Below are 14,459 nucleotides of genomic sequence, written 5' to 3'. Positions count from 1 at the left end.
TAGCACCAGGAAGAAAGTTGGAATGTCACAGTTTACTTGAGACAACCATCTGTTGAATTAAACAGTAGACAGGGCATTACCAGTAGATTTATGACAGTTAAGAGTCATTCTAGAAAGAAATCTTGAGGAAGTGTGAGAAGTTATGACCAGGGACAAGACCTGGAAATGGGATGAGGAAAACAGCAGCCACCAAAGCCAGGGCTGGCACTTCCAGCAGGAGCCCACTGCTAGTGGATGGTGTGAGCAGCCTGTGTGTAGACAGCACACTGATTTTGATAGGGTGCAGTACTGTGTGGTGTGTGGGAGCTTGCTGGGTGGATGGATTAGCAGAAAGGCTGCACACAGAGTGCCTATATCTCCCCAGGGAGAGATGCATGAGTTGTGGAAACAGCAACCCAGAGGACAGATGTGCACACCTAAGCACGCATGTGTGTGTGTGTGCTTAGAGGTTGGAGGTAGATGTAGGCAAGGTATAAGGATGAAATTTTTTACAATGAGGGTGGTGAACCACTAAACAAAAAACAGGTTACTGAAAGAGGTGGTAGATGCCCCAACCCTGGAGACATTCAAGGTCAGGTAGTATTGGGCTCTGAGCATCAGCCTGATCAAGTTAAATATAGTCCTGCTCAGTACAGGGATGTTGGACGAGATGGCTGTTAAAGGTCCCTTCCAACCCAAAACATTCTATGATTTTATGGTACTATGATTCTACAGTTTGGGGATTAGTCACAGAAGGGCACTTAGAAATTTCTAGATGTTTCTCAGCATTTTCTTTGTGCCTTGAATTTGTGGTCTTGAATCTCTTGTGTTGCCAATGCCAATCCTAACTGTGTATTTGGATGCTTGCCAGTTAGTTAGATGCTGCTAGTAATCAATTAAATGTCTCCCATCACCTCTGGCAACTCTTGGAAAGCTGAGCTCTCTTCCTGTCTCTATCCCCCATACTGTGACATCACAAACTGAGGAGTTGTGAGGTGGCATCCAAGAAGACTACCTTGCAGTCCAGCCTTTGGACCCTAGCAGCATGCAACTCCTACTCTTGCCTTATGTCAACAGTGAAAGCAATTAACCTGGTGCTGCCTGAAATTGAAGTGTATTTGGCTGGCTCCAGCATAGATGGCCAACTGGTTCTGCACCTCAGGACTGCCCTGGTGGATCCTCTTGTGAAGGTGGAACTTGTGGGAAGAGGTTTCCTGAGGTGGTTTGAGGAGGATAATCCTGACCTGGACTACTACAAGAATACAGCTTGCACCAATGATGCAGTCTATGTCTTCAAAACTGAGAACTTCCACATAGAAGGTAAATCACTGCAATGAGGTGCTGGGTAAATGAACATCAGTGTTAAATATTGGGCTGCAGAAGGTGGGGCCAGACCTTTTCCAGAGGGGAGGAAGTCTTCCTTTTGCCAGTGTCCCTGTCCTCAGTTTCTACCCCATGGCATGCCCATTTTCACTGTATCATATGGCAGCTGGGGCTTTGTGATGACCGGTAGCATTGTTCACAAAGCAGTATTTAAGAGTATGAGCAGAAGGTGGTGGCTGTATCTATGAAGGGAACATTTGTTGCACAGAAATTTATCACAATCTGTGTAGCAGCCAGTAGGAAACTTTTAGACATAAGCACATCGCTGAAGCATTCTTTGGTCATCTAAAATACTTGCCTTCAATACTTGTTCTTGACTTACATGTTAGGCAGCATCCACTGGGAATACAGGCTTTGCTATATTTGCTACTACAGCAAAGGCATTGCTAGAGTTACTGCTGTATCTTTACTGATACATTGGAAACACCTTCAAAATTGTGACTATTTCACTGGATCTCAGAATGATTGAGGTTGGAAAGGCACTCTGGAGGAAATGTGGTCCAACCCCCATGCTCACATAGGGCCACACAGAGTCAGTTTCCCAGGCCCATTTCCAGATGGCTTTTCAATTTCTTCATTGAAGGAGACTCCACAACTTTTGTAGGTAACCTGTTTATCAGAGGAAAAAACGGGTTTCCTGGTGGTCAGAAAGAGCCTCCAGAGTCTCAGTTTGTGCCTGTTGCCTCTTGTCACTGAAAAAAAACCCTGTCTCTATCTTTTTTGCATCTTCCCTTCAGATATTATACATGCACATACATAAATGTAGAGCTAACTGTTGAAATGTACAGATTTACTAAAGAGAATAAAGTTGGTGGGATGCAATGACCATCTAAACCAGTGAATTATTCTACAGGATGCTTAAAGCAAACAGAAGTCTCCTAGGAGGCACATTCTCCTTTCTCACATCCTCTTTCTTTAAGCCTCTTGGGAACCCTGAGAATTTTAGTCTACAGATCATAGGTGGTTTGCTGCCCTAGATGAGTTTAGTACTGAAGTTAGACTGTGCCAATACGTGGAAACTGTGCTTTTGAGCTACAACCTGCAGTGGTCAAGGTTCTTTTCTTTTCACATTTGCAGGCTCATCTCCACCCAAATGATATTTTCCTCTACAACATGCATTAGAGTCTTAGCCTTGATGCACTGCAGCATGCTGACATTTCCTGTAGTCTACCAGATGTTACAGTCCTGACAGAAAAGAGAGAGAAGGGCTGAGTGTTGGAGAAATTATTTGTTATGTTTTTAATAAGTACCTATAAAGCACTTCAGCTCTGGACCTGTTTGGCTAAAGTTCAAATTAAAGACACACTTGAACCCATATTCTTCCACCTACACATACACTCCTTATTTCAAAAGAGCCATCAAAACTTACCAATGCAGTACAGTTTAATAACAGATTTTACCACTGTAACTAAGTCTTTTCCTTCCTTTTCCTGCATTGATTACATCTCTGTAGAAGTGCTCTAACAAGTCTAAGGAAGCCATTTTAAAACATGAAAGAAGATGTTGACCTGACCTGACCCTCTGTGCCCCCCACTGCTGTTGGCATACAAGGAACGTGTGTTTGAACAGACTGCTGCCTGTGTCAGCTTTTGACACTCAGCTGCTAATATGCTCTTGATAGCATGTCACTATCTAGTATTTGATCTTACCACATGCCCTGCTTGGGTCACATCTGATGTCTCTGTCAGAAGTATATATATATGGATCCAGGTGCCTGCTGACTTATTTCTTTTTAACTCTGGTAAGCCCTGCCACTGCACAAGAAACTCAGTATTGTCTCTGTGAGAGAAAGACTACTGGAAGAAATGACTCCTGGCAGTCATTGAATATAGCTGCTAGCAGCTCTAGGATAATTAGATCCAGAAAAGAAAAAGATGACTTTCAGTGCTACCAGGGACAACCATCCTCATCACCACCTCCCCAACCAAAGCAAACCAGAGGCAGAAGCTCATAGTACTATGGGCACTTTGAAACTCCTCAAGCAGTGCCGTGCACTTGTTAATCACTACCCAGGAAATGCCTTGTGTCCTTCATAATAAGGTCACCCCTCAAGGCAGTCCTATCAGCAGCCATCCTGCACTTTCCCCATAGCTGCAGCTGCCTTCTCCCTTGCTGGTAAATACAAGATGGAACACTTTCTGAATTAGGTAGCATGATAAATTGTTTGGAATTGACTCAGGTTTTCCAGTGTGACTGAAGTTGCCAGGGTGAAACATCAAGGTGTTCATATGTTTAAAATGCTTCTGATAGCAGTGTGTTGATTTGCTTTCAGATGGCTGTCTGGATTCTGGGGTTCACACCTTTGACTTCCATTTCAACCTTCCTCCAAGTATTCCCTCTACATTCACCAGCAAATTTGGCTGCATATCCTACTTTGTTCAAGGGACTTGCTGCAGCCACCATGTTGTCTTAGCTAAAGAGGAGAGATGTTTACTGTTGCAAGGAACTGCCGGTAACCACAGAAGTTACATGGAAGACAAGGTAGGGAGAACAAGTTATTGGAGCTGGAGACTCACAGACCTACCTTGTTTTGATGCAGAGCTGTAGCTGCTTACTAATGAGCATTCACAAACTTCTGGCTCTCAGCTTCTTCATTTTAGCATTCAAATGACACTTCGACATCTTCTGTCATCTTTGTCCTGGGGCTTGCTCCATGATGTTTCTTTTCTTGCATACAAGGTGCATTTTAAGACTTCCAAGAGTGGTGGGTAGGGAGCACTCTCAGATCCAGGACGTCCAAAAAGGGAGGTTACTCTCTTGCTTTGAAGTCTAAACCTTGGGCTAGCATCATCATAGGAGATGCCATTTTCACCATATCCTACCTAGCCTGGGACAGTCAGGCAAAGGTCATTAAGACAGATAGAACATGATCCTGATAATTTTGTGGCTTCCCTCTAAGTTTGGCTATGCATAGCTAAAGATGACAATGTTTATGTGTGCACACATCAATTATTTGCACAGATGCTCAGGAGGTCTGTAATAGTTCAGCTACATCACGTTCAGTGCAGTGAAGAAGACTGTCCTCTAGGTTAATGCTGGGGTTTGTGTGGAGGTTTGAGCAGCCTCAGCTGTTGCATTAGTAGTTTGCACATGTGGTGCTTGGGAATCATCCCATATCCAGCAATAAGAACTCATCATACTTTGCCTTTCTGCTCATCCTCTCCATGCAGGCCCCAGTGGTGGTGAAGGCTAGGAAGGATGTGATGCATTTCTGCTGCTTCAGTTACGGTTCTGTGATCCTTCAGCTTTCCCTTGAGAAAAGGATATTTTGCCCTGGAGAAACCATTGTCTTTAAGACTGATATTTCCAACAGGACATGTAGAAATGTCATAAAGGTTTGTTTTGCTGTAGACTGCATTGTCCTGTATAGTGGCTTCAGCAGCAGGGGAGAATTACGTTCTTTGGAAAACCGAAGTGAAGTGACAAAGTTGGAGGTCCTTAGGAATATAGCTCCCTCTGAGACCATGAGAGTCACCAGTGCCCTGGTTCTGCCAAAACCCATGCCTGTCACCAGTACTCTCAAGGAAAATAAAATCATGGCATTCAAATATGAGCTGGTAGGCACCTCTGACCTTCCTTGGACCACATCCACTGTCATAGCCAGGGTGCCCATCATCATAGCGGCCATACTGGATCATCTCTCTGTGGAGTAGAACACCATGACTCTGCATGAAAATAAAGGTGTCATCTCAAAGAAGTGAGCCTTCACTGAGACATTTCTGAGATTTACCCAGGAGAAGATGCCAGCAGATCCACAGAATAAAAATATTTCTTTGCAAAGCCCACACACACCAGTTGCATGCTTTCACACTGTCTAGTTTTGATCTAGTTTCCACTAGTTCAGCTTGCTCAAAGTCCTATTCAGCCTGGTCTTGAACACTTCCAGGGAGGGGACATGTGATGGGTTATGCCCATCTTGAAAGCAGGGAGGGCGGAGGGCTTGTGAGAGCCTTGCTCTCCCTGGAGGGTGTTTTCCCCCTGGGGATCTGAGTCAGTTTGTTCCACTCCCCCTCCCTGTCCAGCAAGCCTATAAAAAGGAAGACACTGCAGCCATTTTCTCTCTCTTTGGCTTCTGCCTTGCCTGGATGAGAGGCTCTTTGGCTTCTGCTTTGCCTGGACAAGAGGACTGCTGCTGGCTTCCTGCTTCTCTGCCACGTGGTCAGGCCTGGTCCTCCTCCCTGCTACATCCACACCTCTCCAAAGGACTGGTTTTATATACATATTTTCCCCATCTGTCTTTGTTCCTTACCCTTGTGAACCCTTCCTGTCATTTTTATATATATGTGTGTGTATATATGTGTATATATATATAGTTTAAAGATAATTTTGCCTCTCTACTTCCAGACCAGCTCCTCCTCTCAATTTGGAAAGAGGAGGCGGGGAGAGCAGGGGAGGGATTCTCAGCCTTGGCCTCCATCTGAGCTCTTAAATCCCAGTTAAGGCTCAAACCACCACAGGGCATCTAACACTTCTCTGAGCAACTAATACCAGTGCTTCACAACAACCACAGTAAAGAATTTCTTCTTTACATCTAATCTAAATATATCCACTTGAAACCATTGCTCCTTGTCCTGTTACTACACTCCCTGATAATGATGTCCCTGTAGCCCACACTGCAACCACATGCACATGTGTTTTAGTCTGGGTGATCAGAAGGTTTGGGGTTAGAAGATTTTTTATGACTTTGTGTTTATTAGCATCTGCTAAGTGTCTAATAATGAGATTTATCTGCTATATTTTTGATATTAAACCTGAATGTATAATCCACTGACTGCTGGTTAGTTAAGTTGGGTGTTGGTAACTCAATAAGTCAGTAGATCCTGATGTGATTTAAACTATGTAAGCTGAGCACCCTAGTGGGTGTAACACAGTGCCTACCCTACCTGTGTCCCCTGCAGGCTCCTTTCATGGCCCCAGGCTCTCTGGGGGGCCACAGAGGGAGCAGCTGGCCTCCACTGGCCCTTGACAGAACCTCAACCCCATAGCAGGGCTCTTGCAGCAACCATCTGGTGGGATTCACATATCTGCACAGCTGTGGCATCAACTAACACTTGCATGCAAGTAGCACCTCCCATCCTGCACCACCGCATCTCCACATTTTATTCCACAGAAAGGGCAGTGAGGACAGCAGAAGACAAGCCGAAGACCAATAGGTGCCCCTGGGTCACCTTCATCTGTTCTGTACCCAGGAGCCTTTATAGGACCAAGAAACCACCATTCATCCCAGTGTCTTGGCCCCACTAAAAATTTGTGTGCCTCCCAGTACCCCCTACCTCCATCCCACCCCTGGTGCTTATACAAATCTGACCTTCTGATTCATCACTTTTCGAAAGAGCCAAAAGCCCTTCCTGGTCTCCAGACCAAAACAGCTATTGCTAAGATAGGATGCTCCCAAGCAAAGGATCCATGTCTTCATCCTTCTTCTGCAGCACCAAGGGCCCCATTATAGTGGAATCTGTACCTCATCCATACTGGAGTACACTGATGCTGAGATGAAGAAGGATTCACAGATGAAAGGTACAGGCAAAAGAAACTTTCCTGTCTGTGCCTCAGAAAGTGATGGAATAAAAGATGCAGGATGTGGTCATGCTCATCTTCTTGCTCCACCACCAGACTAGAGCAGAGGCATGGAATGCCACCTCTCTGGGTGCCAGGTGCTCACTATTAGGAGATACACCTTGCTGCTCTGTAGCTGGGCTCTGTAGTTGAGTTTTCCCCACCGCCTGCCTCTCACCATTCCCTGTGTGTGCACACACTGCCCATAGAATCATAGAATTGTTAAGGCTGGAAGGCACCTCAAGGATCACCTAGTTCCAATCCCCCCTGCCATGGGCAGGGACTCCTCACACTACATCAGGTTGCTCAGAGCCACATCCAGCCTGGCCTTAAAAACCTTCAGGGATGTGGCTTCCACTACCTCCCTGGGCAACCTGTTCCTGTGTCTCATCACTTGCATGGTGAAGAACTTCTTCCTAACATCCAATTTGAATCTACCCCTTTCTAGCTTTGTTCCATTCCCCCTAGTCCTATCACTACCTGACACTCTAAAAAGACTCTCACCAGCCTTCTTGTAGACCCCCCTTCAGATATTGGAAGGCCACAATAAGGTCTTTTTGGAGCCTTCTCTTCTTCAGACTGAATAGCCCCAACTCCCTCAGTCTGTCCTCATAGGAGAGGTGCTCCAGCCCTCTGATCATCCTCATGGCCCTTCTCTGGACATGCTGGAGCATGTCCAGATCCTTCCTGTAATAAGGGCTCCAGAACTGGACACAGTACTCCAGGTGGTGTCTCACCAGAGTGGAGTAGTGGGGGAGAATCACCTCCCTTGACCTGCTGGCTATGTTTCTCTTGATGAGCAGAATGCCCCAGGCTGGCTGTGTGCAGGTTGAGGCACAATACAGTGCTTGGCATGTTCTGCTGCTCACACGTTCTTACCAGGCTAATGTTTCCCCTCACCTTGTCCCTAAAAATAGCACTTATCATACTGACACTGGCAGGGCTCTCACACACCTCAGTCAGCTCTGTACGTTGGTATGCTGCCTGCAGAACCCCATTACAAATAAATTGTTGGCATACAGGTTGCAAGGCTGGTTAGCTCAGTTGGTTAGAGCGTGGTACTAATAACACCAAGGTCGCGGGTTCGATCCCCGTATGGGCCAGGATTATTTTGATAGGTTGGACACGATGATCTTGAGGGTCTCTTCCAACCTGGTTTATTCTATTTCACTGCACAAGCACCAATGAATGCACTCACATCATAGGTGACAGGAACATGTTAGAAGAGCATTTCTCTCTCCCTGTCTTTTGAACTTCCAGCATTGCTTCTCAGTGACACTTGGTACTGCTGAAGGGAAAACAGAACCTGGTATAAAATCTGAAGTTGCCATCACAGGGCAGTCTTTGCATTGACTTTGAAACAGAATTAAACTACTTCCTTTCTGAAAAGAACAATCTGCAAAGAAACAATAGGGTGTCATCAGTTCGGGATGGGGGGCTGGAGTGGTGATAAAAGGATAGCTTTGTGGCTTTTTTTTTGCATGTTATTTGCTGTGATTTGAAGCACTGTTGGAGTCTGTTTCCCAGATTCACAATGTCTGAACCCAGACTGAGATCAGGAAACTCTAGAAGGCAACTGAGGAAGAAGTGAGGTATTTCTGCTTCTCATTATGGTCACCCTCCAGGCATTTTCAGGGCAGGAGACAATGGGTGTCTGATGCTATCAAAACTGCCATCTGATTTCAAAAACTTCATTTCTCCACATGGAATACATGCCAGAGCAAAATATGCCTAATCCTGCTCCTGGGATGCTTTGTGCCGTGTCTGTGTGTGTGCGAATTTCCTGAAGCAAATAAAACATGATAGCAGAAAACTCAAAAGGCTGAAATCCTAACCAAAGCAGGGGGATACCTGACTTCTGGGAACCTGGGCAAGTGAGTTAATGTTTTCACATTTTGATTTCTTTTCTACCTTAGCATGTCTTTTATATTTACAAATTCTTCAGACAGTTTCAAACGTTAAAATCTTATTTGTCTAGGGCACTTACATGCCACTGTGGTATGAATGGTAACAAGAGCAATAGAAGGAGTGAGTGGCATGAGTAAAGCATATTTTTCCAGCAGATTTCAAAAGATGGAGTAGAGAGGTCTGTATGAAAGGTCTTGTCAGCTGCCTGGTTCACTCTTCAAGGAGATGGTAGTTATTGTAGAAGGACTATAAGAAAGCTGGTGAGGGACTTCTTAGGGTGTCAAGTAGCGATAGGACTAGGGGAAATGGAGAAAACTAGACGTGGGTAGATTCAGATTGGATGTTAGGAAGAAGTTCTTCACCATGAGGGTGGTGAGACACTGGAACAGGTTGCCCAAGGAGGTGGTGGAAGCCTCATCCCCAGAAGTTTTTAAGGCCAGGCTGGATGTGGTTCTGAGCAACCTGGTCTAGTGTAAGGTGTCCCTGACCATAGCAGTAGGGTTGGAGCTGGGTGATCTTTGAGGTCCCTTCCAACCCTGGCAACTTTATGATTCTATATTTTTGTGATGTAAAGTTTGAGCCATCAAAATACACAGAAGGCCATTTGGGCTATCTGTGTTTATTCCTAATATGCCTTTTGCAAGACACTAAATTAAACATAGACACTAGATGCTTTCGAAATCTAGTCAGACAAGTATTACAGCATGTCTAACTGCTCAGGTGCTCTGAACTAAAATAGACACATAGCTCACATGGACCTGAGATTGTACATTTGGGTAGTCTGGCATGAATTTCAAGAACCTGTTAGCACAGACTGGTTGCTAACCAAAGACCTGTAATTGTGCTCTCTTACATGATATAGGTATCCATTGGGCACAAAACCTGACATTCCACCTACCCCCACTAGAATAGAATAGAATAGAATAGAATAGAATAGAATAGAATAGAATAGAATAGAATAGAATAGAATAGAATAGAATTAACCAGGTTGGAAAAGACCTTTGAGATCACCATGTCCAACCCATCATCCAACACTATCCAACCAACTAAACCATGGCACCAAGTGCCCCATCCAGTCTCTTCCTAAACACCTCCAGTGATGGTGACTCCACCACCTCCCCAGGCAGCCCATTCCAATGGCAAATCACTCTTTCTATGAAGAACTTCTTCCTAACATCCAACCTAAACCTCCCCTGGTGCAGCTTAAGACTGTGTCCTCTTGTTCTCGTGCTGGCCACCCAGGAGAAGAGACGAACCCCCACCTGTCTACAACCTCCCTTCAGGTAGTTGTAGAGAGCAAGAAGGACTCCCCTCTGAGCCTCCTCTTGTCCAGGCTAAATAACCCCACCTCCCTCAGCCTCTCCTCATAGGGCTTGTGCTCCAAACCCCTCCCCAGCTGTGGTGGGTGGAAGGTAAGGCCGAGAAGCCTCCTCCCTTCCCCCTTGTAAAGTAAAAGGGAAAAAAAAATTGAAGGGAAAGGAAAAAAAAACTCGCAAGCTGAATTAGCAAAGCAGTGGAGCTATATTTACAAAGCAATGTAGGATTTGCAGGGGGAATATTTACAAATTTACAATATCTACAATATATACAAAGATATACAACAGAGTAACACAGAAATGAGAGTAAACCCCTTGGCAGAGAGGGGGTTCCCCACCTCCTCTTTCCCCTCTTTCCCCCCTTTCCCCAGATTAGGTTAGAAGAGAGAGAGAGCGAAAGAAAGAAGTTAAAAGCAGTTTTGTGTTAATTGGAAAAGAGTTAATATACAGGCCTGGTATCTTGTTTTCAAGGCCGAGGCCTTGGCAGAAAGCCCAGCACAGGCAGAGCTGCTGTACGAAGCAAAGACGGAAGCAAGACTGATAGAAAAGTCGTGCAAATGTCCACTTCACTCCCAGTTCAGAAGGTGCTTCCTCCCACTTTACCAATGAAATAGTTTAGACTATTCCTTCCGTTTACCAACTTCCGTCCACCATATTCCCTTTCTTAAGGGGGCAACGTCAACCGGCCACACCAGCTTTGTTGCTCTTCTCTGGACATGTTCCAGCAACTCAACATCTTTCCTAAACTGAGGGACCCAGAACTGGACACAGTACTCAAGGTGTGGCCTAACCAGTGCAGAGTACAGGGGCAAAATGACTTCCCTGCTACTGCTGGCCACACCATTCCTGATGCAGGAATGGCCACCTGGACACACTGTTGTCTCATGTTCAGCCTATTATTAACCATGTTCCTCCAGGTCCCTTTCTCCCTGGCTGCTGTCCAGCCACTCTGGTCCCAGTCTGTAGTGCTTCACGGAGTTTGGTACCACCACACAGATTTCTATGCAGGGTTCAGTAAATACTACACAGTAAACCTGTCACTAGTTGGTAGGTTCACAGTATCACAGTATCACTTAGGTTGGAAAGGACCTCGAGGATCATCGAGTCCAACCTATCAACACAGACCCCATGCCTAGACCATGGCACCAAGTGCCATGTCCAATCTCCCCTTGAACGCCTCCAGGGTCGATGACTCAACCACCTCCCTGGGCAGCCCGTTCCAATGACGAATTACTCGCTCGGTGAAGAACTTCCTCCTCACCTCGAGTCTAAACCTCCCCTGGTGCAGCTTGAGACTGTGTCCCCTTGTTCTGGTGCTGGCTGCCTGGGAGAAGAGACCAACCTCTGCCTGTTTACAACCTCCCTTCAGGTAGTTGTAGAGAGCAATGAGGTCACCCCTGAGCCTCCTCTTCTCCAGGCTAAACAATCTCAGCTCCCTCAGCCTCTCCTCATAGGGCTTGTGCTCAAGGCCTCTCACCAGCCTTGTTGCCCTTCTCTGGACACGCTCAAGTGTTTCAATGTCCTTCTTAAACTGAGGGGCCCAGAACTGGACACAGTACTCAAGGTGCGGCCTAACCAGAGCAGAGTACAGGGGCAGAATGACCTCCCTGCTCCTGCTGGCCACACTATTCCTAATGCAGGCCAGGATGGCATTGGCCCTCTTGGCCACCTGGGCACACTGCTGGCTCATATTCAGGTGGCTGTCGATCAGCACACCCAGGTCCCTCTCTGTTTGGGAGCTCTCCAGCCACTCTGACCCCAGCCTGTAGCTCTGCATGGGGTTGCCGTGGCCAAAGTGCAGCACTCGGCACTTGGACTTGTTGAATGCCATCACATTGGACTCTGCCCATCTGTCCAGTCAGTCGAGGTCCCTCTGCAGAGCCTTTCTACCCTCTAACTGACTAACATCTGCCCCCAACTTTGTGTCATCTGCAAACTTGCTGATGACTGACTCTACCCCTTCATCCAGATCATCGATGAATATGTTAAAGAGGACAGGGCCCAGCACTGATCCCTGGGGGACACCACTGGTGACTGGCCTCCAGCTGGATGTGGCACCATTCACTACCACTCTCTGGGCCTGGCCCTCCAGCCAGTTCCACAAAAGTTAAATTTGCCCTCATAGGCAGACGTGTGAAAATGGAGCATGAGACTACTGATGACTTCTGACCCCACCTGGAGTACTGTGTCCAGTTCTGGAGCCCCTATTACAAGAGGGATATGGAGGTGCTGGAACGTGTCCAGAGAAGGGCCACGAGGATGATCAGAGGGCTGGAGCACCTCTCCTATGAGGACAGATTGAAGGAGTTGGGGCTGTTCAGTCTGCAGAAGAGAAAGCTCCAAGGTGACCTAATTGTGGCCTTCCAGTGTCTGAAGGGGGCCTACAGGAAGGCTGGGGAGTGACTTCTCAGGATCTCAGGTAGTGATAGGACTAGGGGGAATGGAATGAAGCTGGAGGTGGGGAGATTCAGGCTGGATGTGAGGAGGAGGTTCTTCACCATGAGAGTGGTGAAACCCTGGAATGGGTTGTCCAGGGAGGTGGTTGGGGCCCCATCCCTGGAGGTGTTTAAGCCCAGGCTGGATGAGGCTCTGGCCAGCCTGATGTAGTGTGGGGTGTCCCTGCCCATGGCAGGGGGGTTGGAACTAGATGATCCTTGTGGTCCCTTCCAACCCTGACTGATACTATGATGTTATGATACTATGGTCTGCTCTAGCTGCTTTTATACAAATAACAAACTTCTCACACCTTGGCAACCAGTATTCATTTTTCTTTTCAAATAAATGATGCCTTGAAGTCTCTCCAGGACCCCGTAGGCAAGAGTTGGATCTCTGCCTGCTTTGGGATTATTTCTGAGGAGGTAGCTTTACTGTGGAGTTGGTGGGATTTGTACAAGTCGGACGTGATGGAAAGGGTGGAAGGTGAGTAAAGACCTGGCATACATAGAGGGAAAATGGCTGTATTGTCTGCTCACTATTTTATTTTAACCTTGAAAAGATTTTGGAAAATGTTCTATGTTTGTATAGTTTCCTGAAGCAAAAATAGATTTTTTTTTTTCTCTTTCCAGTAACCATGGAAACACAGAAACAATGATTACTGGAAATTATCTCTACTTGTGAGATCAGGTTTGTGTTTATCACTGGATGACACAGAAGTTAAGCCACACATGCATTTTCAGCAGCGCTGCCTGGCAAGGCGGCCACAGCTGACAAGGAATGAGCCTCACAAGGGTCCTTAAACACCTGGAGCAGCTGGAGATGCTGCAGCTCTGGAATATATTAACTCTAACTGCTGTTGGCTCAAGCTATACCTGCTTTCAGCAGATGAGCAACTAAATACTGAAACTGTGACCACATCCATGTATGTGTTTTGTAATCCAAAAGCCTTAGTAGCCACCAGCACATTTACTCCTTATATACCCCCTTAAACCTCTCAAAGGAGAGATCAGCAAGGCACACAGCATCTTGGAAGCAATCATGATCAATACTTACCTCTATTTAAAGGCAGGAAGACTCCTTTAAAAAAACACTTTAAAAACCTCTGGTTTTAATAAAATATTCTCTTATTACCTATTTCCTTTACCATCATCTTTCTATACTTTAAAATCACAGACTCTTCAGATAAGCTACTGCTTTAAGACACAAATGTGGATTTAACAGCATCATTTTGTTTGATCTTTGTACATTCATCCTCTCTGCTTTTTTTGAAAGTTTTCAGTCTCCCTTACACATTTTTTAAGTCATCTGACACCTTCCAGGACAAGAACTAGCTGGAGTTGCTTAGCCTGGAGAAGAGGAGGCTCAGGGGAGACCTTCTTGCTCTCTACAACTACCTGAAGGGAGGTTGTAGACAGGCGGGAGCTGGTCCAGGGCAACCAGCACCAGAACAAGAGAACACAGTCTCAAGCTGTGCCAGGGGAGGTTCAGACTGGATGTTAGGAAGAAATTCTACACAAAGAGAGTGATTGCCCATTGGAATGGGCTGCCTGGAGAGATGGTGGAGTCACCATCACTGGAGATGTTTAGGAGGAGACTGGATGGGGCACTTGGTGCCATGGTTTAGTTGATTAGGTGGTGTTGGATGATAGGTTGGACGTGATGATCTTGAAGGTCTCTTCCAACCTGATTCTATTCTATTCTATTCTATTCTATTCTATTCTATTCTATTCTATTCTATTCTATTCTATTCTATTCTATTCTATTCCATTCCATTCCATTCCATTCCATTCCATTCCATTCATCTTCAATGGAGCTAGCTTTCTTCACATTGCACCTGCTAGACATGCTGGTAGAGAAGAGCCCCATGTATGCACCAGATAA

General features: G+C 45.9%; 1 protein-coding gene and 1 non-coding gene across 2 annotated transcripts; both read left to right on the top strand.

Annotated features, from left to right (window-relative positions):
* Window positions 1-1,046: 1,046 nt before the first annotated feature.
* On the top strand, window positions 1,047-5,015 carry ARRDC5 (arrestin domain containing 5). The gene is made up of 3 exons (XM_068170968.1): window positions 1,047-1,299; window positions 3,635-3,843; window positions 4,533-5,015. The coding sequence occupies exons 1-3, from the start codon at window positions 1,047-1,049 to the stop codon at window positions 5,013-5,015; spliced, it is 945 nt and encodes a 314-aa protein (XP_068027069.1).
* A 2,932-nt stretch (window positions 5,016-7,947) lies between these two features.
* TRNAI-AAU (transfer RNA isoleucine (anticodon AAU)) lies at window positions 7,948-8,021 on the top strand. The gene has a single exon. It is a non-coding gene; the product is annotated as a tRNA-Ile (tRNA).
* Window positions 8,022-14,459: the final 6,438 nt, after the last annotated feature.

This window comes from Melanerpes formicivorus, unplaced genomic scaffold (assembly GCF_026170545.1).
Source record: "Melanerpes formicivorus ecotype bairdi unplaced genomic scaffold, bMelFor1.0.p_v2 SCAF_3, whole genome shotgun sequence".
Lineage (NCBI taxonomy): Eukaryota > Metazoa > Chordata > Aves > Piciformes > Picidae > Melanerpes > Melanerpes formicivorus.
Note: the sequence above shows the minus strand (reverse complement) of the source record. Positions and strands in the feature narration are given on the sequence as shown.